This window comes from Serinus canaria, chromosome 3 (assembly GCF_022539315.1).
Source record: "Serinus canaria isolate serCan28SL12 chromosome 3, serCan2020, whole genome shotgun sequence".
Classification (NCBI taxonomy): domain Eukaryota; kingdom Metazoa; phylum Chordata; class Aves; order Passeriformes; family Fringillidae; genus Serinus; species Serinus canaria.
The window spans coordinates 32,228,937-32,254,701 of record NC_066316.1 but is presented as its reverse complement, the minus strand read 5'-3'; the positions used below and the strand labels follow the sequence as shown (position 1 = coordinate 32,254,701).

The 25,765-nt window shown below is 36.6% G+C and overlaps 1 protein-coding gene across 2 annotated transcripts in view; it reads right to left on the bottom strand.

Annotated features, from left to right (window-relative positions):
- PRKN (parkin RBR E3 ubiquitin protein ligase) overlaps nt 1–25,765 on the bottom strand; it is a 678,491-nt gene that overhangs the window by 424,904 nt on the left and 227,822 nt on the right. For both annotated transcript variants that reach the window (XM_030235709.2, XM_018915631.2), the window contains exon 4: nt 20,967–21,085. In XM_030235709.2, the coding sequence (XP_030091569.1) occupies nt 20,967–21,085 (119 nt within the window). The remainder of the gene's footprint in view (nt 1–20,966; nt 21,086–25,765) is intronic.

The following is a 25,765-nucleotide window of genomic DNA, read 5'->3' as shown; positions in this document are numbered from 1 at the left end:
ATGACAAGTTTTCCACAAGGAAGTTTAAACTGAGTTATATTCTGCCTAGAACAGCCATAGGAAAGCTCTCATACACTAAGAGATGAAGACAGCACTTTCAGATGGCAATAATGTACTTAATTCATGTGTATTTAATTCTAAAACATAAAATAAGGATCTGTTCAGCTAGTCCTGGAGTGGTGCTATAGGAGTGGCTTCTCCAGTTGGAAATGCCTCCACAATGAATCTTTTTGACATGGAGCTTTTCGCTGCCTTTGTTTCTGAACTGGAGGAATGCTCTAGTCAACTTAAGCTGAGAAGGAATATATTTATTTGCCATGCTGCCTGCTGAAGCAGCTATATCCTAGACCTCAGAAAACTGTACAGATAAATCCTAGACCTCAGAAAACTGCACATGTTCTTGAATGTTGATGATTGCAGAGAGATTTTTTTTCTCTCATATCTTTGAAAAGTAATGCCAATGTTAAGCAGTGAATTACCCAGTATATGTGACACCTAGCAGGTATCAGAGGAAAAAGAATTCTAATGGGTGACTTAGGGTTTTATGGGATACCTTGCCTGGGAGGAACAGGAGAACCGTACTTGCAGCGGCACTATATTGTAAATGATTCCAAGTATCAGTGGGATAAAAGAGAAATTACTCAGTTTAGCATTAAGAATTTTGCCCAGTCTCTCTGTTACCCTGAATATCTACTAAAAAAAGAAATTAAACATTTTAAACTAAAACTTTTTAAGAAAACATTAAATAGATAATAAGCATCTAGTCTAGATCAGGTGTATTTCTGCAGTTTTCAGGCAACATTAGCAATATTTTTTGCTCATATTACATATGCTCTGCTATATCAGAGATGAGATACCTTGAAGACTCTATATATCTTTGTGACAATTCTTAGGTAAGTTCTACAGTTTTGTGCATCTTCTACCAGATAATAATGTTCAAAGTTCTCAACATCCTTCCACTGCACCAGGGGTCTGACCAGCTTAAAAGGCCCTTGGCAAAAAAGGTAGTCCTGATGGACAATGAACAAGCAAATGGCCTTGTGGCAATGAACAGATTGTGGACAATCCTTGGAGATACAGACCAATCAGACACAGCCCTAGACAAGTGTAATTTGTTTGGGGCTAAATCTGCTTTCCTCTGAGCTCCTGCAGAAAGTCTTTACAGAAGGATGAACCTGGATCCCTGAGAGAGATAGTTCCAATACTACCATTTTCACTGGAGTCATTATGTGGGACAAGCTGCTTGTTTGGTTGGTTATTTTGGAGACATCACTGGAAACAGGAACACTCAACAACTTGAATATGAGGTCAGAGCGTGGTTTCAATATTACACAATGGATTTCATTGCTCAACAGAGAACGTCAGGATTGTAAATTAAGGGATGAGAGTCTCTGGTAGCTGTCCTGAGCTGGAAATCTGAAAGATTGATTTCTATGGATTCTACAGCTCACCAGGGCACTGCATAGGGATCCATCAGGATAGTACCTTAGATACAGCAAAAGATCAAAGAACAAAATACATTTAAGTGCAATAGTTAGAATTCAAACACAGTTTTATGGGAAGGTACATGTTGTTGTCAGGCACTTTCCTAAGTGTTCAGAAAGAAGGAAAAAATGTACAACTGGAAAACATAACATCCCCCTTCTCTAATAAATGCTATCTACTCCACAACATTGCCTACATTTTCTGAAGATCCTTCCCCCAGGTTAGGCAGATCTATGTTCATAAACAGAGTTATTAATAACAAAGTAACCTTTGTGTGCTGTGTGACAAATTCTGTCATGGTTTAAAAACCTTTAGGACTTGATGACATTCATCAAAATATATAGTCAAGAACTCATATATTTCTCTCCAGCAGTTTTCATAAAAGATGAAAACAGCTTTTACAAAACTTACAGAGTCACAAAAGCAGCAGAAGGATATAAGTAATTAATAGTTCTGGCAACACAGAACTAATATGAACACTATCACTTTACCTTTTTCAATACTAGGCCCTAACTATTAATGATGCCACAGTTACTGATCCATGAGAATTTCATTTACAAAACAGCATTTTCAGAGGTGATACAAAAAACAAGCTCTTTTCCTGAGCCTTTGTATCTCAGCTCAAATGCCAAGATTTTATTAACCCTCTGCCTGCAAAGGTAAAACCTAAATATTTTTCTGCAATTAAAAAGCCTTTTCAGTCATAAACACTTTTTTTTTTCTTTTCCACTTTTAAGAAATATGTTATTCAGCATAAAAAGAGAGGGGGATTAAAAATCATCTTTCTCAAATGTATGGCATAATACTTCAAAATCTAAGACTATTTCCCTGAAGTACTTGATTAATGTACCTTTGGAGACTTAAAAGGTTCCTTACATTCCTTTAGTATCACTCTGTTACAATAATGCAGTGACTAAAATGTGTACCTTGGAAAAGCCTTAAGAGTTGTGCATTTAAAAAAAATTACAATCTTCACTTGAGGAGATTAAACTAACTCAAAAGGCTGAGTAGAGTGGTGGTTGGTCAAGACCTATACTGTGGAGAATACTTCATTAGAAAGGACATGTAAAATACACCAGCTTCAGTCCACAGAGATTTTTAATATACAAAGAGACCTCTCCTAGCATATATTTAGACAAATGATCAGAGTACGGCTTTGTGGCTAAATAAAATTTAATTACAAACATTCTGAAAGGACCATACCATCTCATACATTCTGCACTCTGCACTGAAGACATGGAGAAAACATCCTTGTCAGGAAAACCATGGTGGTGGTCAGCATTTTCTCCCCTGTGCATTTGGGTCCATGTAGTGCCTTCACTTGAAAACCTTCACTAAAGAAATGAGATCAATGCTGTGTCATGACAATGACAAAGGAGCATGAGTTATTTTGGATTCCTGGTTTTCAAGAACTGAATTTAATTGCCGTGGTTAGGAATAAAGAGACATTGCTAGAATCTATCATATGTTACAATATAACAAGTTAGAAACAATAGTTTCAAAGAATGTGACTGCAGTTTAAGCCACAAGACATAAATCAAGACTACACTCTTGACATGGTACAGCTACTTTACACGCCTAAGATACAAGGCAGGGTTTTTTCACACTTTGCAAGTTGTCTTATTTCAGCAACAAGAAACTGAAAAATGCTTTTGTAAGCAATCAGCTGACTTATTTTGAAGTAAAATCAGTGTTATACTGATAACTTTTGTCCAAACTCACCAACATAAAACAACAAACTCTTTTTTTACTAGTAACTTCATTCTCTATTAGAAAACCCTCAATGTTTACTTCTACAAAAAGCCCTAAAGTATCTATCAATTTATTTATCTACATTTTTTATTTATATAAGACAAATTCAGAGAGAAGATCCTACTTTCTCAATACTTTAATCTGCTTTTCATACAAGAGTTAAGATTATCTTTGGAAATTCAGTTGGGTGAACAGACAAACTGAGTTAGCAGTAGCTGTGCACAAACCCAGTAAGATTTTTCAAAATACCTCCTGAGCAAACAGCTGTCAACCTGCAACTGCTTCTGTTTTCTTGTACCAAGAAGTTTGAAGTGACTTTAACCAACTGTAAGATATTGACTTCTTTATTTTAGGTCAGTGTCCTCACCAGCAGCTGCTCCGCTGTAAAACTTCTCATTTACCGGGAAGTACAAGGGGAAAAATTATAATAACAACAGTGAAGGTGAGAATGACACTCAGGTACCTGAGAGCAGTTAAATGCAAAAGCAAAGAGCCCAGCAGTGTCCCAGAGAAAGCAAATGATTTAACTGCATGGCTGCCTACCTCATTGCCCAGAGATATATGGTCTTGCAAGTTTTGCCTTCATCCTGGGCTGTGTGGAATAGCAAATCCCAGCATTTCATAGAACAGCTGTTACAGTGAATTTATGAAGTGCATACTCTTCATCTTCCTCTGTACCTTCCCTCTTTTTTTCCCCCTTGATCAGGCATCAGCAAAACAGGCATGACTGATTCCTACCTTTTCCATTGCTTATTTATGTATGTCTGCTCTGGGGCTACACAAGATGGTAGGAGAAGTGGGAAACATTTTGCACATCACTGTTGCAAGATAGTACTAGTATAAATGGCACTGATACAGCAAAGTATCTTCCCACAGGCACTAATTAAAAAACAGTAAGCTCACTGAGAAGCATTTGCTTCTGTTTTTTCCTTCAGTACTCAATGCACTGAAGTTTTTCTCCTTTCTTTCCTGATTACAACAACACATTAAAACCTGAGACAAATGAAAGTAGGAGATAGAATATTTTTTTTAACAAAAAAAAACATAACCCAAATCTCCCTCGCTGCTCTCCTGTGCATGCTTTTGTATAATGTGTTACAGTTGAAATTTTCTGACTAGACTAGAGAGTCTTATTTTTAGAAATCCAGCTTTGAAAGTGCTGCTTATTAACAAAAGCCCAGGTTCTGAAAACGAGCTTCTATCTTGAGTACCAGTTTGTTATGAAATAACAATATTTTCGTATTTTCTCAAAAATTTTAACTTCTTTAATAGTTACCACATAACTGTCACTGTTTAGGACAAGAATTACAACATGAGCATAAATTGTGAATTCCTGTGCGAACATATAAGGTTAGCCAGGTTATACTATGACACCAGAGCAAAAGTAAAATCAGAGCAAGTAAATGAAGATGGTTTACTTTGCCTGTAAATAAAATCAGACAGCTGAGAAAGCAAAAATTGTGAACAGACAAATGAGACCTCAGAAGACACCAATGGGGAAAAAAGGGAATGGGGAGGAGGAAAGGAGAAGTGAAAGCATTTCACTTTTATTTAGGTCTATCAACAGCTATCCCTTTACTTCCTGCAATCTCATCTTCTCTTTTGTCTCTTTGATTTACACCTGGTCATTATATAAAGACATCAAATAAAGAAAATTCAGTAAGATTTTTTGGTGCCTGAATAGGGAGCAAAACAGATTTTAATACTGAGGAACCAAGGACTCAATGCACGTTTTTCTGCTGAAGGAGGCAGGTGAAGAGTCTAAGCTGAAGGACTGAGTCATAACCCCTATAAGTCTGTAAGTCTCCTTGGTCTCCATCTCTCTGAGATAATGCAACTGAATTCAATAAAGTGAGTTTAATTAATTGATCAATTTCTAATTGAGACATTAAACAGGAAAGAACTGTCTGCTCAGCCTGTGTAATGGGATGCTGAAATTCCTACTCCATTTCTCATAAAAAATAGGCTTTATTTCTGCAATAGAACTGTAGCAGTAAGAGCTAAAGGGCTATGTTAGGTACTGGTAGAAGTCCAGACAGGGAAAATTGGAGTTCATCAGGGCCTACAAACATACCAGAGAAGTGGGGTCAGCTGGCCAGTACTGAGCTCCTGATCTTCTGTGGGGTCCAAGTTAGAAAGTTTAAAGCCCACTTCAGTTTATTTGCGGGTCTACAGTCAATCTACTACAGTCTGCAATGAAGAAGTGTATGGAATGTGCTTAAGATTTCTCTCCCTCATCCCACAATGCATTTCAATATTTGAATTTATGTCATTCCCTCCCCATGAGTACACTTATATCCACACCCAGAGTATAAAACATTTTACTTTAGAAAGAAAAATACTGTGCAAATAGAAGACTATGTAAAATGCCTATAATGAATTACCCTTTTATCTCACCAAGAGAGAAGAATCTTCTTGGATAAATATATATTTTTTTCCCTTAAGTCTCTAAATCATGAACAGGGGAAACAAAAGTTCCTGTTGTGTTGAAGAGCAGAAATAGTAATACAGAAAGAACAGGAGTAACTTTGGCATGATGGTATTTTATCTGTTGAAGGAAACCACATGTTCTGAAAGTGATATGCTTAGGCCTGGGGCCAGGGGAGAAGAATGAAAATAATTACAATACCATTGACAGATGTACTTTAAACTGGGATTTACAGCATCTTAAGGAAGAGTTGAACAGCTGACCCTTCAGCTCCAAGGTTGGTGTGTCACCAGGGTCAGGAGGCTCCACTGGTAACCACCAACATGGGATGAAGTTCTGCTCTGTTCTAAAATTCATGAGGACCATCTCACTGGCAAACAACAGGCTAGAAAATTAAAATGAATCCCCAAATTCAAGTGCAGACAGGTGGTGGCAGGAATCTAAATCTGGGAAACTAAATTACCATCCTTGTAAATCTCTTAGTGTAGTTAATGACAAGTTAATTACTTTTCTCACAAGAGGAATTTTCAATTCCATCCTTCCTACTGGCATCTGAACTGAAATCACTTGTGTACCAAACAGGTCAATTAAACAAATGGGATTTTCTCTTTAGCCAGTCCACATAAGATTTTATCTTAGAGCAGTCCCAAAAGTAGTAAAGTAGTAGTTTGTAGTTTGTGTCTTTAATATGGTGCTGAGTAACTGCTGCAGCAAATACGATTATTTTCTAAACCCTATTACAAAGATAGAAAATCGTGATGGAAAGTTTTTACAACAACACAAAGGCAGGAAAAGTTTACTTCAGCCATAAAAATTTCCAAAGGTGATGAAAGGGAGTGTAAAACTTTTGAAGATTAATTTTTCACAGAGAATTAATTTTCCTTTGACTTAGGGGTGAGGGTTAAGCATAACTTCACTCAAGCCAGATATTGTAGCTCTAAAAGTTTTGCTTCAATATAAAACAGTTGTAAGTGAGAGAACACACCACCTGCTTTTTATGAACTTTCAAAGTCTGTACATAACTGTGCTACTAAACACAAATGTATTACTTTAATATTTCTACAGGATAAATAAATTAACCATGGAGAAATACATTATATTGATGAATACATAAAAAGACCCTGTCTACAAAAGCACTATGATTTTCAAACCATGAGTAGGCATAATATAATGTGAAAATAAAGAGAGACCTGTATTCTTGTTTCTTACACAACACCCCTGTTAGAAGTTGTGAGTCTCTGCATATCAGTGTCAGTCAGGCACCCACACACAGAGATTGGTGCCTGAGGAGAGCCTCAGCCAGTGGCACTTCCTGCAAAGTTACACTGCATCCATCTTGTTGTTTGCTTGATTTTACACTATACTGAAACTAGACTAAAACTGTAAAATAACACAGTTGAAGCCAAGAAGGGCTGCTTAAAATTCTATTTACCTATCAGTTGCTATTTCTCCAAAAGAAATCAATGACTCTCTCCACTTATTCCCAAAATGAAATGATATTCTAATGTAGATGTGCTGCATCTGGTGGTGACAGAGAAGCCTCTTCCCTTGTGATTCCCATTTGAAAGGTATTTTACACACACACAAAACTACGTTCCTCTTTCCTTCCTCAAAAAGTCCTCATCTGTGTCTGCATTATCCCTCCTCTCTTGAGTCTGGCTTGCCAAGTGAGAGCAGGAGGGCAGCCAAGGAGTTGCTACAGTCATGTCCTACATTTCAAATGGAAACCTCCTGCCAGTAAATTCATCAAAATTTTAGCTGTATAGTTGAGGCAATATAAGGTTGTGATGGACCACAAAATAACTTATTTCACCTGTGAACTCCCGATTTTTGTATAAATATGAGATTCCTTGTTAATAGATTTGTTACATTCTGCTGAGTTTTAGCTCTGTATGAAGCAAGTAGAAAAAGCCTTGTCATTTCATCTGAAATGTAAAGGCATACTTAGAGATTTCACCTCATATATTTCAAGAATAAAGATATTAACTGAGTCAAATATTTAGAAACAGATATAGATTCCACAACATATCAGAGCAATTGACAATAAATCATATTAAATATTGCATATTAACAAGAATTAATAAAATAAATCCTTTCCTTTTCCCACTTTATTCTACTATATTTTGTTTTCAGGAGGCTAACTAGGGTTTTCATATCATCCCACTCGATTTTGCAACCATATGGTCAAGTGGAGAACACAGTGACTAAGTGGTAGACTTCCAGCCTCAACAATCTGCATTTGAAAAGGAGCAGATCCATATGTTTTTCTTCTTCTCTATCCCTCTCTTTTCTTTTTCTCTTTTTTTTTTTTTTTTAATTTTTTTTTCTTGGTGCATCCTGTACCAGTTGCTACAAAACTTGTCCTTTTTTGCCTAAGGCACAGGATTTGTACACTGAGACAGTTTAAATTCTTAAATTCCTAACAATACAAGAAGCTTAGAGTTTGCTCATTAAAAAGAGCCTTTCCCAGAAGTTAATCTACTGCCTTGGGTTTTACCAGCAGCTTTTGGATTTATGTATAATTGGAGAACATTTATGTATAATTAAAGCACATACAGACAGGTATGTCTAATGCAAATTGTTTTCTAAGTGGAATGCATCTATTTACTGTAAACTAGTGCCAAGATTGTTGCAGCCAAACTCCTTACAGGTCTACTTTTTGAAATTACTTGCTACACATTGTTGAGACTCATTTAAAGTGAGCATTAATGGCACAAAGGTTTTTGATCTTTATCATTCACCTCAATGTCACTTAAAATACTGGCATAGATCAGATTCTGGACCAGCTGTTTTCAGCTGAAATCTTCTTTCTACAGTTAAAAGAATAAAAAATACAGGATCCACCATTTTGTGCAGTTAGTTATTTTATACAGACTCCATACACAGAAAATCCTCGCTGCAAGACAAATAATTTCAGAGGAGAAGTGAGGCTGCTCACAGAATGTGCTCTAATAAATAAAGTGCATCACTCCTAATATGCTTGGTCATATTCAGTTTTAATCAGACTATTCAGAGAGGAATCTTTAAAGAGGAGGGAAAGTATTCAGCTACATTTATTCTCACTTGTGTATTGTTTATGGGTCTCACATAACCCTATTACTGAAAAGGGAGTAAAATCAGGCACTGATTTGGCTCACTAGCCACAGTAGCCCTTTTTTGAGAGAAGCCCCCTATTCAATTTCTCGCTGGAATGGATTTTTCACAAATAAGGATAATCCTTCATTTAGTGTTTACACACTTGGTTGCCTCTTAGCATTCCTGCCTGTCATATCAAGTTTTAAAATTTTATTGAAAGTTGCCAGAATTCATTTATGCATTAGTTGGTTTTATTATAGTTATGGACGAGCTGGCATTCAACAAATTTTGCATGAGGAAGTAATAATCATGATTTTATCAGAATATAACAGGAGCCATACCAAATTTTGTTTAATTTTCTTGTGACATGCTACTGTCCATGCATGCCAAACATATGCAGCCAGCACAAAATGAGTATCTGTACTGGCAAAAAGTAAACTATTTTCACTCTCCTACCTTCTTTCTCCCCTTGTCACCTAAGATAGACAAAAGCCACTCAGGCCTCCTAATTTATTTTATCAGAGAATAAAGGGCAAAATGGATTGTATCTACCCATGTCACCTCCCTAAACACCGGAAGACTTTGCTCACCACACAAAGTTAAAGCTCAAATAAGAAAGCTACAAAGCACCAATTCTTTTCATATTCAACAGAATTTATAAATTGAAATAGGCTAGAAAAAAGTAAAAGCAGAAGAGAAACATGAGTCAAAGTGAAGAAAACTTTTTTCAGCAGAGTACTAACATTTTAAATAAAATTACAAAATTTGTAGAGTTACATGAACCTTAATCTAGGAACTTCATTCTAGTTGAAGTAAATAAAGCCTAGGAATTCTATTTTTCTCTTTAAATTATTGTTTTGTCAAAATACCAAAGTCAGCAATCTTAGCCCTCATCACTGGGCCTGAATTTCGGGAACATCTTCTTAAACCAGCAAAAAAAAAAAAAAAAACAGCACTGGGACAGAAGGGGACAGAGAACCAAAGAGGGAACCTGCTGGCTCTTGTTTCTGATCCCAGTTCAGCCTGGAATCCAAACTGCCCCATGCTGCATTCCTCTCCATTGGATTGGTCAAATAGGAGGAAATCAGGTCTAACATATGATGACATCCACTGAATAATTATAAATACATATTAATTATAAATACATGTTATTGTCATGACATCAAGATCTGTAGGGAAATAAAGAGAAAAATGAAAAAAAGAAAAGTCTTGGACACTGTTCCAAGCCAGAGAGTGAGGAAAAATTAGTTTATTTTTAAAATCCATCCTCAATAAATAGATCTGTACATCACCATCAAGAACTGATAGTATATTGTTACACAGTCTTATACCAAAAAAACCCACCATGAATAAAACCACATAAACACACTACCTAAAATGCAAGCAAACAAAAAGTGAAAGAAAACATAAATAAAGCTGTTGCATAGTGAAAGCACCCTTGGTTCCAGAAATTGGTGTTTTGGCTTTTGTTTTGCCTTTTTAGAAAGTTTAAAGTATTTTTAGGATACTGCAGAAAACCACAGTGTCGTATTCTATTACTCTAGAATAAAAACAACCCTCAATTTATCACCTTACAAATGACTGAATTAATTCATATCCTATAAGACAGGATATGTATATAGAAGCTGGTTATTCTCATGGCACCTGACTGGACTATTTTAAATCCATTTTGCTTCTCACCAAAAGTACTGTCACAGTTCCTTCAGGCAGAGACTCAAACTGGTGATCTGACCTCAACAGAAAGGTCCATGAAGCTCAAGACTCATGCAAGTAACCAGAAAGCCTTTCATTTCAGTGACTCTTTTTTGAAAAAATTGTCTAAAATTATTTCTAACCACATCTAGAAGAAGCTCAGAAGTTTTGGACCTGAACAAAAGCACATATAACTACAGATTCAGAAGAGATTGCATATTAAAAGAAAATTATTCTCCCACTTTTAAGCACCACCTAAAACACCATGAAAACCTTGGGTTAAGCACATTCCTGCCTATTTGCCCAAGTTTGTTAGTTCAAAACAATAAAAGCAATTAGACCTGACTGAAATGGAAAATCTAACTTCAAGGGAATTAATTCTCTCTATCTGCAATGAAATTTTTCAAATCAAGCAAGTCAAAATATGAACAGACAGTGTGATCATCCAGAAAGCACATGTTGCTCAGATGAGGACACTGCAAAACAGTGCATCCTCTTAGACACACAGGAAGGAGGGTGTGAGAAGACAGGCAATCTGCAACGTGAGTGAGAACAAACACACTTCAGGGAAATGTGGGTTTAATGTTTTGAGAATAGGCCCTACCATCTATCTTGTTAACAGACAAATAATACCATCTCTGGTCATTTTTTCAAAGTTACAGACATTCCTCTGCAGCACTCCTGAGTCAGGGTGAGGCAGCAGTGTTTATAGCTGGCAAGATATGTGCAGAGCTAAGCAGAAGAAAGCCAGCAAAAACATCTCTTGGTGCTCTTTACAGAAACCAGAGACATCAGCTAAAATGCATTGCCCTACTCTGAAAAAGGTAACTTCTGCCAACTGAACTGACTTTTTTGACTGCACTTATGGAAATAAGGATGTGTAGAACATAATGATTTAATTTATTAAAACCTGATTTCAATTTTTTTTTAAACCAATAAAATCTAGAACTTGGGGATGTACATAAATATCTGAAACAAATGTGAAGTGCTTCTACCACCATCAGATCATAAAAAGCTGATGTGCACATGCAGGTCAAACCTAAGTAAATATACCACTGATTCCCTCTTCACTCATCTTTTATGACAGTGTGCAAACAAAGCCTAGAAAATGTTCAGGGTTCAATGTTATATGTATATTTATTTAAGAAAAAAGGAACTGGACTCCTAGGATAATCAAGTTCTTCACACCAAATCATTTATGGTATTTGAAAACTACCCCAAAACAAACATAACCCCTTCTACATTCAAGACATACCACTAAACTCTTTCTTCTCCATGATGTAGCAAGTTTTAAGCAATGCAATTACTACAGGGGACCAAGGATGTTTGCTCCATCCAGTTGCTTGCAGCAGAGAAACTTAAATAAAAACTAAGAATTTATTGGTGGATTGTTAACTGGTTATCACCCCCAAGAAGGGGAAACCCTCATTAGAAGACCACATACCTCTGCCAAGAAAGTCAAATCAATATAACTACCCTGGTTGTGGCTCCATCACATTAATAGATGTTTTATAGTAATGAAGCTCTGAGGAAAGGTTTCATGAATTTGACCTTAATACCTTTAAGTCACAAACCTATCCAAACAAGTCTAATCAATGTAACTTAAAATCAGCTGATTTTTTTTTTAGTTAGAGACTTCTGAGTTTTACTTATATAATGTTTAAGCACCCCAAGCCCTTCTTATTGAAAAATTCAGTCCAAAACTAGGAAAAACAGCACAAGCTGAGACATTCCAAATGTAAAGATTTGGAATGATTTCTTCCACATTAACTTAGAAAAAATACCTGTTTATAGTTCTTTTTGAGGTAAACAGTCCCTTTACTATGTTTTAAATCTACCACTAAAAATTATCAATAACTTTAATTATAACCATCATCATAATTGCTATTATAATAATGATCATTATTGTTATTAAGAAAATGCACCAGCTTCTTAATGGAGACGAAGTTACACTTGCAAGAAAACAGTTTGACATTTGCTACTTCTACTACTACAATACCTTAAGTAAATATACTTATTTTTTTCCTCCTGAGCCAGCTGGTGCCCTAGATGTTCCAGCATTTAAAAAATTATGATGAAAATTACTGACCCTTTAGATTTGTTTATTATTCATCATTATCAAAAATGTTGAAGCAATGTAGTGTGAGCATGATCTCTTTGCACCCACAGCTACCCAAGGAATAATATTGGCTAGGCAGAAGTCTGGCTGTTCTTTAATAAAGAAAGCAAATTAGGAGAGTTATGCACAGGGACATCTGAATCTCAGTGGCAGCTGCCATATCAAAAAAAAAAAAAGCAAAAAAAAAGCAAAAAAAAAAAGCCCACTATCACATCCCATGATTTTCCCATGATTTCCTTGTATTGTAATACATTCCAGCAGCACATCCACAGCACAATTGGGTCTTATTGAGTAGAAAAGGGGATCCAGGAGGGATCAAGAAGGATTTACCAACATATGCAACTCTGGCTCTAATATCCAGAATGCTGATGAATATTCATTGTATCTCCTTTCAACATGAAAGGCTGAGAAACTTTAGAAAGAGGGCCCTTCTTTGTGAGAGGAGGAGTTGCTGTATGGAGAGAAGGCCATCTTTGCATGTAGTTAAGACAATGACAGCAGTGCTGCCAAAAATTAATATGAAACTTTTCACTTCCCTGGGGAACAATACATGTTGGTGGGTGCAATATGCAAGCAGAGGGAAACAGCAATGCCTCTCTCCTTACATTTCTGCCCCCAAGAAGAGGGGGCCACAAACTTCCCCCCAAACTGAAGCTGAATAATTCTTACTTATCACATTTGTTGGTAGTCCTTTTTTTTTTTTCCCAAAAGGAATATATCTAAACAAAATGATATAACAACATTAATACAAATAGCACAAGACCTGTAAGAGTGAAAGAGTTTAAAGTCCACATCTGATCTACATTTATACATTCAGAGAATGTGCAATATTACATGAAAAAAATTCAAAAGCAACTAATATTTTTGACAAAACAAGTGTTACTCTGAGCACGGTATTTCTTACTAGTCCCAGGCCTCCCATGATATACTCAAAGAGATATTAGTGATGATCTCCCCTCCTTGTACAAATATCTGGAGGGAGAATACAAAGAAGACAGAGGCAGTCTCTCCTCAGAGGTGTCTGGCAACAGGACCGGAGGCAATGGGCACAAACTGAAACACAGGAGGTGCTGCCTGAGCACAAGGAGCAGCTGTGGTACTCTGAGGGTCACTGAGGGCTGGCACAGGTTGAACAGAGAGCCTGTGGAGTCTCTGTCTTTGGAGATATTCAAAAGGAAATGGTCTTGGGCAAATGGCTCCAAGTGGCCCTGCTCGAGCAGGGAGGGTTGGACCAGATGACTTTCAGAGCTCCCTTCCAACCTCAACCACTCTGTGAGTCTGGGCTTCCTGATATCACAGCAACTGCAAGGACAAGATACACTCAACACCATCTGTATTACTAGGCATAAATCTATCCTCTCTGGCAAAAGGGTTTATTAGACATTGGATTCAGAAACTCATGTAAAATTCTTATCTGAAAGTAAATTTGGTAACTGTTTTCCTTTTCATTTATGACTGTTGTCACCCAGGCTGGAGAAACTCACTCTAGGCTTCACATTAAAAGGCAGTTTTATTTCACAGCATGACTTGAAGCAGTACATAATACTGAAATCATTTTCCTTCTTTCCAATGGTATTTTTTTCTAGCTGTTAAGACACTTTATAACGTGTAACCTCACTGAAAACATATACTGCAATAAATATTATAAATCATGCATAGATATCTCAGAGCTTCTAACAGAATTGAGTTAAAATATACTTTCTTATCCTATTAAAAGAAAAGAACTTGCATCTTTTTTTCAATATAGAGGCAAAACTGTTTCCTTAGCCAAGTTTATTTTGCATGAATGAATTGCCATTCCTGCCTTTTGAAATGGATGAGATTTTTTTTTTCATAAATCAAGTATGTGTTCTCATTTACTGTATATTGCAATTTATGTCCAATGTAATGAAATTTTTCTTAAGGGATATTTAAAAATAAATGAAAGAGGTAGCTAAAAGCCTGAATAAAACCATGTCAAGTCTTCTGAATCCTCCCAACTGTTCTCTTCAGCTGGAGCTGAGCATTTTGGAAGCCATCCCTAATGGCATTGTGACTATGTGAGACAGCTGCAAGAGTGAGGCTGTCTTTAAGAGGTTCAGAATGAAGTGAGATTTAGAGCCAAAGTGAGAAGTGGAGAGGAAAGAATAAAAATTGTTGTAAAATAAGAATTTTCAGCCACTCAGAGTTGGACTTTCTTATTTCTGTTAGTGCCATTGTATCTTAAACAGGGCCCAAGAACATCTGTTGGAGCAGCCTCCTGAGGGTGTATTTGGATTTGGGAAAATCTAACATATCATCAAAGAAGAGACTTTTAAAGACAGAATGCAAGCATTATCCCATTTGTAGGGTTTTTTTTGCTTTCTTTTCCTAATACCCATGTTATTAATGAAGGCACTTTATGAGCAATGGCAGAATCAGACCTGCAGATGCCCTGCCATCATCCTTAGGGAAGTTCCATCAGTAATTCCAAATTTGGAGTCAGCTCAGCTCTAGATTTATTCAATGCTGCTGCTGTGCACCAAGTCACTGCAAGCAATGTGAGAACAATAAGGAAGAGTGCATGACACCAACTCCTTGTGTGAATGGCACTCCCAGCAGCTCTCAGTCAGCATCCCTGTTACCATCAGATCACTTCATAAGAGGAATGAGTGCAGGAAAGAGTGCATTTCCCTGTGCAGCAGGGAGGGAGAAGATCAAAAGATGCCTAATTTCTCTCTGGAATCCTGGCACAGCTGGGCTTGGCCTAAACAACAGAATAACTCATTGGTATTTAAGATGTTCTCTCTCTCTCAAAAAACACTGGTTCATTAGGAAAAAACATTAGGCTTACAATCTAGAGTGCTGACTTAACATAACTAATGAAGAAGGATTTCCTGATTTTGTGGAAACCCTGGGAAAAACTGTTCCAAGAGCTTATTTTCTCTGGCCTAGTCTTCTCAAGGCAGCATTAACATCAGTGCCCAGTGGTGGCAATTTAGATGTCAGAATTGAGGCATTTTCCATTATTTATGCAGAAAGAAGCACATATACTGAATATGTGTAATTTCCTGTAAATGCTGCTTCTGTCAGCCAAATGCAGGGAAATTAAGCTATTTTTGTACTTAGAACCCAACAATAAATGGTTGTTTCAGGTTTGTTAGTTTGACCAAGGAATCACACATTACAGTGGTAACTTTTTTATGCACAGTATTCAATAGAAGCCTTTTAACACATAGTGTTTGTCATGTGTAAGTTAGCATATATATCAGAAACATTTGTATCCTCCCAGAACACATGTAATTTTGGAGAGACAAACACCTAAGTTACCCATTCTCAAGAATTCAATCACATTTTTAATATCTTCCCAGCCTGTAAATGAGATCACACTTTTCACATACACTTCTGTGGCTGTTTATTTTGCAGTTTAGCTTTAAAGGACAAATTGATTTTTTTTATAATCTGTTTGCCATATTACCCCAGTAGTGAAACCATCAGAGGGGAGAAGCTGACTCAGCAGCAGTAAGGACTACATAATTTCAGAGGTGCTACTTATCTCTTTTTCTTTCAGTTAGCCTTGCTCAGGTGCAGTGAGCAGTACTCTTTGTTACTGAAGGAAAACACAAGTAATTACTTTTAGGGAAAAGATGTGACTTCAAATGAGCAGTGGTGAAAGGTTATGCACTATGAAATGAAGTTTTACAATGATATATTTTAAAAAAGAGAGAGAGATAAGAGGTAAACTGCCTTTTTCTTTTATATTATTGTAAAATCAGTTTACATTAATCAAAAAGAAAATATCTTATTAAAATAGCTTAAATGGAGATAGGAAATAAGAACTCAAAGCAAATTACTGTGTTACAGATCTTTCTCTTCCTAGGAAATATAAAAGTATCAAATTCCAAACACTGTACTATCACCTCTTAGGAAGACCACTAACATCATTTATGACCTGGTATTTATCAGTCATTGAAAGGCACTCAGAGGACTCTTGTTCCAAACTGTGATGTACCACACAGCCTATGCTGACAAACCACCCAAAATCACAAGCCTTTCATGGTTCCAGAGAAACAAAACTCTGTAAATGCTCATTTCTTTGTTAGGTTTAAGATGAAAAGAAATAGATGTAATCACCATCCTTAATTTGATAAACAATAGAAGAGCATTTCTGGGGCAGAGACAGTTCAACAAAACTTGTGATGTCAGGAGGCTCCTCTGTAGCACAGAGGGCAGGGACAGCAATGGGACAGTGCACACCAGATGTGCTCTAAGTGGCAGAAACTAAACCTCATCTCAGCTGTAGGGAGTTAGATCTGAATATAACTCCTCATGTCTGAAAAATCTGACATAATGATGTGAACCCTTGCAAAGTAGAGAGGGGCCATGACAAACTCCTTTGGTGCTTGTGCTGGATGATACATGAAAACTCAGTATTAACTAGCAAGGACACAAGAGGAAGAAAAGAAGAATGACCAAGTAGTGATGAGTTCCCACACTAGAAATGGGCTCACCATAGCACCTGTGCCTGAATAGGGAGCCCCAAAGTCTATTTGTCACACTTCAATCTCTTACTCTGGCTGAATTCTGAATTATGGCAGATACCAAATCAAATGTTCCTGTCTTTTTTTACCAGGAGTACACACAGAGTCAGATACATTAGAAAAGTGTGGGTTTGAATCAGGTTTTCTGAGCCTGATGCATATCAGTTCTCAGAATCTAGCCCTCCATTCACAGATACACATTTTTCTTTTCACTAGAGAACTAACACTGTGAATGTTAACACTGATACAGCTCTGAAAGGAGGACTGCAAATGTGACTGCTCCAATCAGACCTTTTCTGTGGGTTTTTGTTTGTTTGTTTGTTTATTTTGAATTTTCTGTTCCTTTGTTGTTTGGTTTGTTGTTGGGTTTTTTGGTTTTGTTACTGTGGGGTTTTTTGTTTTGGTTTTGTTGGTGACTTTTGCTTGTTTTTGTTTTCTGGAAAGACGAATGTACTAATTTTCTGAATCATGGCTACTAAAGTTTTCAAGCTATATGGAAAAACTTCCTGGTGGACCTGTAGGTGGCCTGCACAAGACTCCCACACACCAATCTTTACAGATACCTTTGTGCTTGATTAATTAGAAAAACTAGGGAGAGGTGATATTTTTACAGTGACGCTTTCTTATCATTAAATTAACCTGCCTACATCTCCCACAAAGCATTAGGTCATGAAATTTTTATAAAATGCCAGGTAAGTGCCAACTGTAAAATGACAAATGTAATATTTAGATGGTGTCTGTGGTAAAAATAAAAAACCAGTAATCTGTTTAATTTCATAGAAATATTGTATCATAAATCTAATCTGAGCATCATAGATTAAAATAATGCCATGCAAATAGCCATGACTGCTAAATATGGTTTAAGAATAAGACTACTTAATGGAATAAGTAATATTTTAAATGTCAGCCCACACACCATGAAAAAAGAAAGCTCAATTTAATTAGGGTGGTCATTTGTATCTTAGGTAGTCAAAGGATTAGCATGAAGAGTAAGTGAAGGCTGCACAAAGCTTTGTGCAGGTTTTACACAGGTATTCACTTTCATCTCAATAAAAGATTTAGTGTAACAAATGGTGGCTTACAGAGGGCTTTGGTGCTTATGGCACAAAAGAGCTTCTGTGCTTCTGAGCACAAAAGAAACTTCCTATGTTGCCATGTAAAGGTCAGGCACAGTTTTCCAAGACTGGGGGAAAAAAGAGACCTAAAAAAAGAAGTGGCTTTGCTGACAGATCTGCAGTATACAGGTACAGAAAAGTCTTTTTAGTAGTTTGTTTATATCAACTATATTTTGGCTAATTTCTCTAAAAATTAAAGTAACTGTAGCACCAGTAGAGAGAATATCTATAGGTAACCACTGGTACTGCCCTATGGGATTGGAGGGGAAAGACAGAGGGTTTGGGGTAATATACTAACTTGAACTTTTTTTAACCTTTTCAGCAGACTTTGCCCACTGTAGACTGCAATGCACCGAAGAAAGCAGGGCTAATACAGCTCACTTGCTGTGAGAGACACACTTTTGCCTTCCCTTAACATAGAGTGGTCTCTATGCAGTAAGAAATAAATCTTAGTACATATTAGAAGCCACTCCAACTGGAATTGTGTTCTGTCTCCTTGGAAAGTGGAACAGAAAAGAAGGTGGGGCAGGCACATGCAAAATCTGCACCCACTCTTTTACAACTACAGGAGTGAGAAAGATGCTGTGTGTTTATAAAACAAACTGATTTGCACAGCACATTCACCACATTAGAAGTGCCCATATTGCCAACACTGCACTCTGGAAGCCCACAGGACTGCCAGCCCAAACTGCAGCAACAGCATGCTCCCTGCTCCTAACTACTGTGCTGCTGCTGTGCTCTGCTTCAGTTCAAGAGGAAAAGAATGATAAAAGATTTCCTCTGTTTTGGAGAGAAAGTAACAAGAATCTCAAGTGCAAATTATTTTCACAGCCAAACATTACTTGGAAACTAAAACAGAATAAAATTATCATTTTAAACTTTCCAGAACATATCTCCCTTTCCTCTTCTGTACTTTTATGCTGAAGTATCTTATCAAATCTTCTAAAAGCTGGGGTTTTTTGAATCAACCTTGAAAATTGGAACAGCTTCCACTACAAGTTTCCAGCCACTTTCTTTTCATATGTACGGTAAAATATGCTAATAGAAAGAAGAAGCAGCTGTAATCTGCTCATTCAATTCAGGCTGAATTTATCAGCCTGCATATATTTATTGTGTCATTGAACCTGTATTTGCCAAAAGAATGTAGGCCCACGTACATTCCAGGTAAACAGAAGTTATTTATAGGTGTACACTACTGAAACTTCTTAAATAGCATTTCCATGATGGTGGTATGAGTAATTCCTGGGAGACAATACAGGGTTGATGCTTTCTGGGGTTTTTTTATGTCCCCAAAACCAAGAACAGTGTAGATTCTATAAAAGCTGAGAAGTTTGGAAATGTATTTAGGTTTATTTAATACAAGGAATGCAATGATCCCAAATCCAACAGCACAGATTTGAAATTCATCATTTCCAAAAGTGGACATACTGAAGGAAGCCTCTGAGTCTAGCCAAGGACTCAGATTGTGAGATGTCAATGGAATCTATAAGATTCAGACTCATCTAGTGATACAAGCAATGCCTTTCAGCAGCACTGACTTCATGTATAGAAGTCAGTGCTGCTGACTTCTATACATGAAGTATAAAACATTGTCTGTGTTTTCATCCATTGCAAATGTGCATTAATGGTGTCTTCTCTTCTGTCTTGATTTATATCTGATTCAAGCTTATGCTAATCACCAATATTTGAATACAAATTTTGAGAGAAAAAGAATCCCTTTCGATGTGTTCATCTGGAACACCACAAAATGCAGCACTTTAAAGCCTCTGAAATAAATCTGAGGTAGTTGGTTAACTCAGGAATAGCACACAAAGCTTGAAGGGCATTGTAGTTGTGGCTTTTTGAATTAGATGTATATAAGTATGGTATGGTTTATTCTTTTCAAGGAGAATATAAAACCTGGGGTTTTAATTGCTATTTTTTTACAGTGCTCTTACATGTAAAGACATTGAAGTACCATGCTACGCTGAGAATTCAAAACTGAAACTTTAAACCACAGCAAAAGACAAATTTAAAGACTTGAACATGGGCTGAATATGAAAGTTCCTTATAACCAAGCTATGGTATGGTATGGCTCAGTCTTCTTCAAGACCTAAGCCTCTCCCACAACAAACCTGCTAGACCAACACTGATTTAGGAGAGAGAAAGAACTCTCAACACTAACACAACCACTGAAATTTAGCAGCACTCAGATAGAAGTAAAAACCCTTCAAAACTTTACACAACTGCACATTCAACTCACTCCCCGACATTCTCTCATTTTAGGGGGCAAACCAAGCTTGAGAGATCTCTCACTAGTTTTCTGTCTAAGAACAATAACTTTTCCTTTACTTTACACACTGCAACAGGGCTGGAAGGATTAATATTCTCAACTACACATCTGTCTTCTGGCCTTAGCCCATAATGGTCACTACCTAGATCTGAATTCAGGTGTTTCTGAGGCCTTAACAACAGCTCCAAGCTTTGAATAAACATCGGTCATCCCATCCTTTTAACACATATGTAGTTGCATAGATTGTGCATACAATCAGGTTAATCATTAGTCCTTCAAATAAAGAGCTAAGTATGTCTTTCAAAGACTGGAGCTCTAGTCTGCACCATGTTCCTTACATATGCTCCAAATAATAGAAACAAGTGAGTGAAATTTTCATCATCCTTTGAACCACTCTTCTCAGCTATAAACAGCAAGAAAAAAAAAGTCAGACTACATATATACACAGCCATATGTCTGCAAATAGAAAAGGCTAAGTATGTCATTTCCATATACCCCAAAACCTTGAAACAAATCCAAAAAATCTTACCCTTGCCAACGTCAGGGTTCCTTGTTTACATACACTGCAGCGGACCCTCAGTTTTCCAGGCTTCACAGCTTGGCAGAAATTTTTGCAATAAACATAAAAACTGTTGTAACTTGCTGCACCTGTCAAGAGGAAAAACAAACAAACAGGAAAAAAAACATTTTTGATGTAGACTGAAAATCAGCAGCAAACTGTCATGAAAGCTTTCTGTTTTACTCTGTAAGTGATAAAATAATTTTAATTTCTGAAGACAGCTTGGCAATCGTCTTTTCTTGCCTGGTCTAGTTCCTAACACCTTCCAGTAATTCCTGCCTCTTGATCAATAAGTATAGGTGAACTACACTGAAACTCCTTGAAAATGCATCCAGAGCTTACCACTGATCAGCACCAACTGAAACCTTTGGCAAGTGATGTATGAGATTAATTACCCACACCCTCCATAATTTGCATCTCCCTTCTACTCTAAAATTGTCTAGCTGCAATTTTTATGAGGTCAAATTGCATGAAAATATCTTTAGATGAAGTTTAAAAGATGAGTTTGACTGATATCACAACAAGAAAACAATTTAGCAAATTTACTTCTATTCATGGAAGACTGGAAGCCAGTTCTTTATTCTTGTTGGCAGCCTTATAACTTAGCAAAGTTTGCAAACTGCTGCCAAGATATTAGGCCAAGTAAATTTTCAAGGAAAATGAAATGAAATGCATTCTGTTCTGTGAAACTATGGAACAGAATGTGATATGCAGAGAATTGTGAAAGCCCAGAGCAATGCTAATGAATTTGATTTCACAGGCAATGCTGATCACTTTGAGTGAAGCCCTTTTTAAAATAGCTATGGCTATTCCTTACAAAACGTTGGACTATCTCTGGCACGGTTTAATATAGACTGGACATCTCCAAGTTCAGAGACTCAAGGTTATTATCAGAAGTTTAAATGAGACCAGAATAAAAAATTTCTCAATATCAAGAGGAGATTTGACCCATTAACAGTGGTGAACTTCAGAATCAATAGCAATCACAATCACTCAGAGATGAAAAGTTTTTTCACTGTCTCCCTATTCTCTTATTTCTCCCTACATTCATCAGAAATACATGTTTAATGTACATGTGAACCCCAGCATGTCACCACAGTAAAGATGACCTGGAATAATATTTTTAAACTTGGCTGACTTCCTTTATTTTTACATGTCCTTCACACAGTAAAGGGTCAGACCCTGTGTTCTGCCAATGCAAAATGTCAATTACATTTTATACCTATTCCTGACTGTCTCAATTTAAATGTTCTCGAATATAATATATATGTAACTCAAATATAATTTCAGTTTCCAAAACTCAACTTCAGAGAACTCTCTCATTCAAAAAATCTTTTTTTCTAAGAAAATGTGTGCAGATGTCTACAAAGAAGATGTGCACTGTTGAAAAAAAAAATTAACACTTCTTCAATTTTTCAGAAATATTAGCTACATTAGAGTATATCAGTGAAGTATCCAAAATTAATTTTAATCAACTAATCTATCAAGTGTTTTCCCTATGCTTCCTTGGAAAGTATTAACCACCATGGCAGAACATAAAGTATTACAGAATTTAAAAGGAATTCAGTTTTTGTGGAAAATGACACACACCCATATATTCACACACCTACACACTTCTCATATGAATAACTCAAAAGAGAGTACACTTCTCAAATCAGTCTAAAACACCGTTCTGGGATTAAAATAGTTAAATTAAAAGAAGAAAGACTTATGCTGAGCTATGTAATATATGATTCAATGTTGTGAAACAATATGACAAAGTTTTGGACATTTGGATATCCATTCATTCGTACTTTGCTGGAGGCTCTGATTATTGGAACTGAGAGCACGTCTGGATTTGACTTGATTTGAGCTAAAATCCACATCAAAAATCTAAAAATGGTATTGCATATGACAAGGGGGTCACTTGCAAGTGACTTAATTTTACTTTTGGCAGTTCCTCTATGCAGGATCAGCAGACCAATCAATAAGAGTAAAGGCCAGTGCCTTTAGCACAATTCATAAGGGATGCTCCATGACTTAAGAAAGCAGGAATGCTATTGCTAGTAGAGGTCCACAATAAACAAGATGATTTCAGCCACTTATTCCTGACTTGGTCTCAACAGCAGGAAGTGAGACCAGAGCCTGTTATCTATTCTGTTATCACTAGTCCTCTCCCATTGTTCCATTTTCCTATGTGGGCTGTCTAATGGGACTACTGAAACTGCTGCTTCTATTCACACTCATCTTGAATAATTCTGTGGTGCCAGTGCTCACTGTCCTAGTTCAGTTCTACATTCCAAACTGACTCCTGGTGTGACTCTAATGAAATCCTTCCAGTTAAACAGAACCAGCTTATTGAGTACATGAGCCCTTGCAGCATAAAATAATTTGTTAATTGGCTGATGCCTTTCCTGATCCAGTTCTCCACCCCTGCTGTCTTGTGTCCTTGTCTCACATTTTTTTGCCAAGGATTAAAATTTATTTCAAGGATTAAAACACTTGAGGCAGGAAGAATGCTCTCTGTCTGCTTTGTGTTCTAAGCTCATTCCATCTGGACCAAAAGATAAAATTATTTTATTGATAATAGTCTGCAAAATATTCAGAGGATAGTATGGCATAAATCAGCATGACTGAATACTGCAGTAAAAAATAGTAGTCATAGGAGAGGCCTAAAATGAGACATATTGCTGATTTACTATAGAATATAAATCTTATGCATTAGCTTGATATTTGCTCTGTGCAAAAATAGACTACATTAGCTCAATATTCATTTTTCTTAGCACTTTCAATTTTGTTTTCAGTTTTCATGAATATAAAAAGTCCCCCCAAACACATTCCCTGCGCACAAATTTGAAACACAAGAAACAAATTTATAATATAATGGGTTGGAGCAGTTAAGCAGCACAGATCTATTCAGAGAGACAGAATAACTTTAGAAATATCTGCTATAGCAAGGAAGCTGGAAAGGCCCAATGTGACAAGAGGAATGCACTGATTTTAGAAGGAATGTGTGAAGTGGAGATTTTCAGCAACACATTCACCATTTTATGCAGATGTGCTGATCATATTCTCACAAAGTGCAGTTACCTCATTAGGGGCAGGTCCTGAGCAGCATCAGCAGGCAAAACAAAGACTTAATTAAAAATGCAAATGCTGCAAGTCTGCTTGCAGTACAACACTGATGGCCAGCATTAAGCTCTTTACTGACTACATTACCATGGCCCTTGGCTAAGACTGCATCCCCTTGGACCCCTTTTCAAAGAGAAACTGAAAGACACAGGAACAAGGAAATCTGTCTTATGCACCAGCTCTGACCCATCAATATTAATAAAGAATGTAATTATGGCACAGTGCCATAAAATTGCTGCAGAACCAGCCACTTAAGTAATTGTATCAGGCACACACCTTTGGGTGTACAACTTTAATGAGAATTGAGGAAATTGAAATCTCTATTTTGCAGTTTTCGCTTCCAAATATCATATAAAGCCACTTATTACATGCTAGTTTAGGAAAATGCTTCATGGTTTTCTCTGTGGAGTTTACTTAATTAAGTTGCCTTTATGGGCCAAAAAGAAGAAAAAAAAGTTAGGATGATATGAATACAAGAGGCCTCTCATTTATGATCTGTGTCAGGACCTGTCCTTTCACCCCAATGAGACAAATTCTCTTTTCTACCTCTTCAAAGCTAATTTCTTCACAAATATCACATCACCAAAAAAAAAAAAAAAAAAAGGTCCTAAAACTGCTTTCCCCTTAAGTATTTTATATAAAAAGAAGAAGTAGCTTTCTCTGATGTGTATCCCAGTGTTTTTCTACTGTCTCCCCATTTAGGTTTTTAAGCTCCATAGGACCTGAATTGCTCCCTCATTTCTGTGTTGTTAATGATGACCATGCAGTGGGAGCTTTGTACAGGTTAGTGATAGCACAGACCAATTATTTTGATATGCATGACTAGTTAATGAGAAAACATTAGTCATAATCACTGTAGACTTGATCCTGAAATCTCTAATCAGTCAAAACACCCATTATCATCTCTATGATTGTTTAGGTGAATAAAATCTAAACAGGGATATAAGTAGCAAGCCTACTGTTTTCATTTGAACTGCATTTTCATATAGATTATACTGATAACTGAGTCTTTCCTATAATTCCCTGTTTAAAACAGGACACAGCTATAGGAAATCTTTCAACAGATTGAAAACTACATATGTTAGCATTGTTTCAGACTCCATTATATTTACATTTAGACTAGCTGTAATTTTAAAAATGCAGACTGACTGTCAGAGACCTCAGACTATTTTAGCAATTTGCACCTGCATTATGAAAAATGCAGTTAGAAGAGAAAGAAAAGAACTATTCCTCCAACTGTGTTCTCCTTAAGGACTTTGATTCAACATAGTTGGAGGAAAAATGTCTGAAATACAAACCCAGAAGACTCAAACTAGTGAAAATTTCCACATAAAGCTAAGTTCAACAACTCACCAAAAATAAAAACAAAAACAAAAATGTATGTTCCATTTCTGGACCCAGAGAAAGACAAATCAATTACAAGATCTCATTCATTTTGCAAAAATACAACTGGTATGTTCTGTCTTTAAAATTTTGTCCTTTAACCACTTTTATTTGTCTGCAAAGACTTCACAGAGCACATAGATTTCCTCCCCAAACCCGTGTATGTGGACGTAGACATTTATAAACTTTTCCAACTGTTCTAGATTATACCTATTCTTTATAATGCCTATCTAATTTAGAACATGAAAATGGTATTTATTTAACAGCTAAATTTA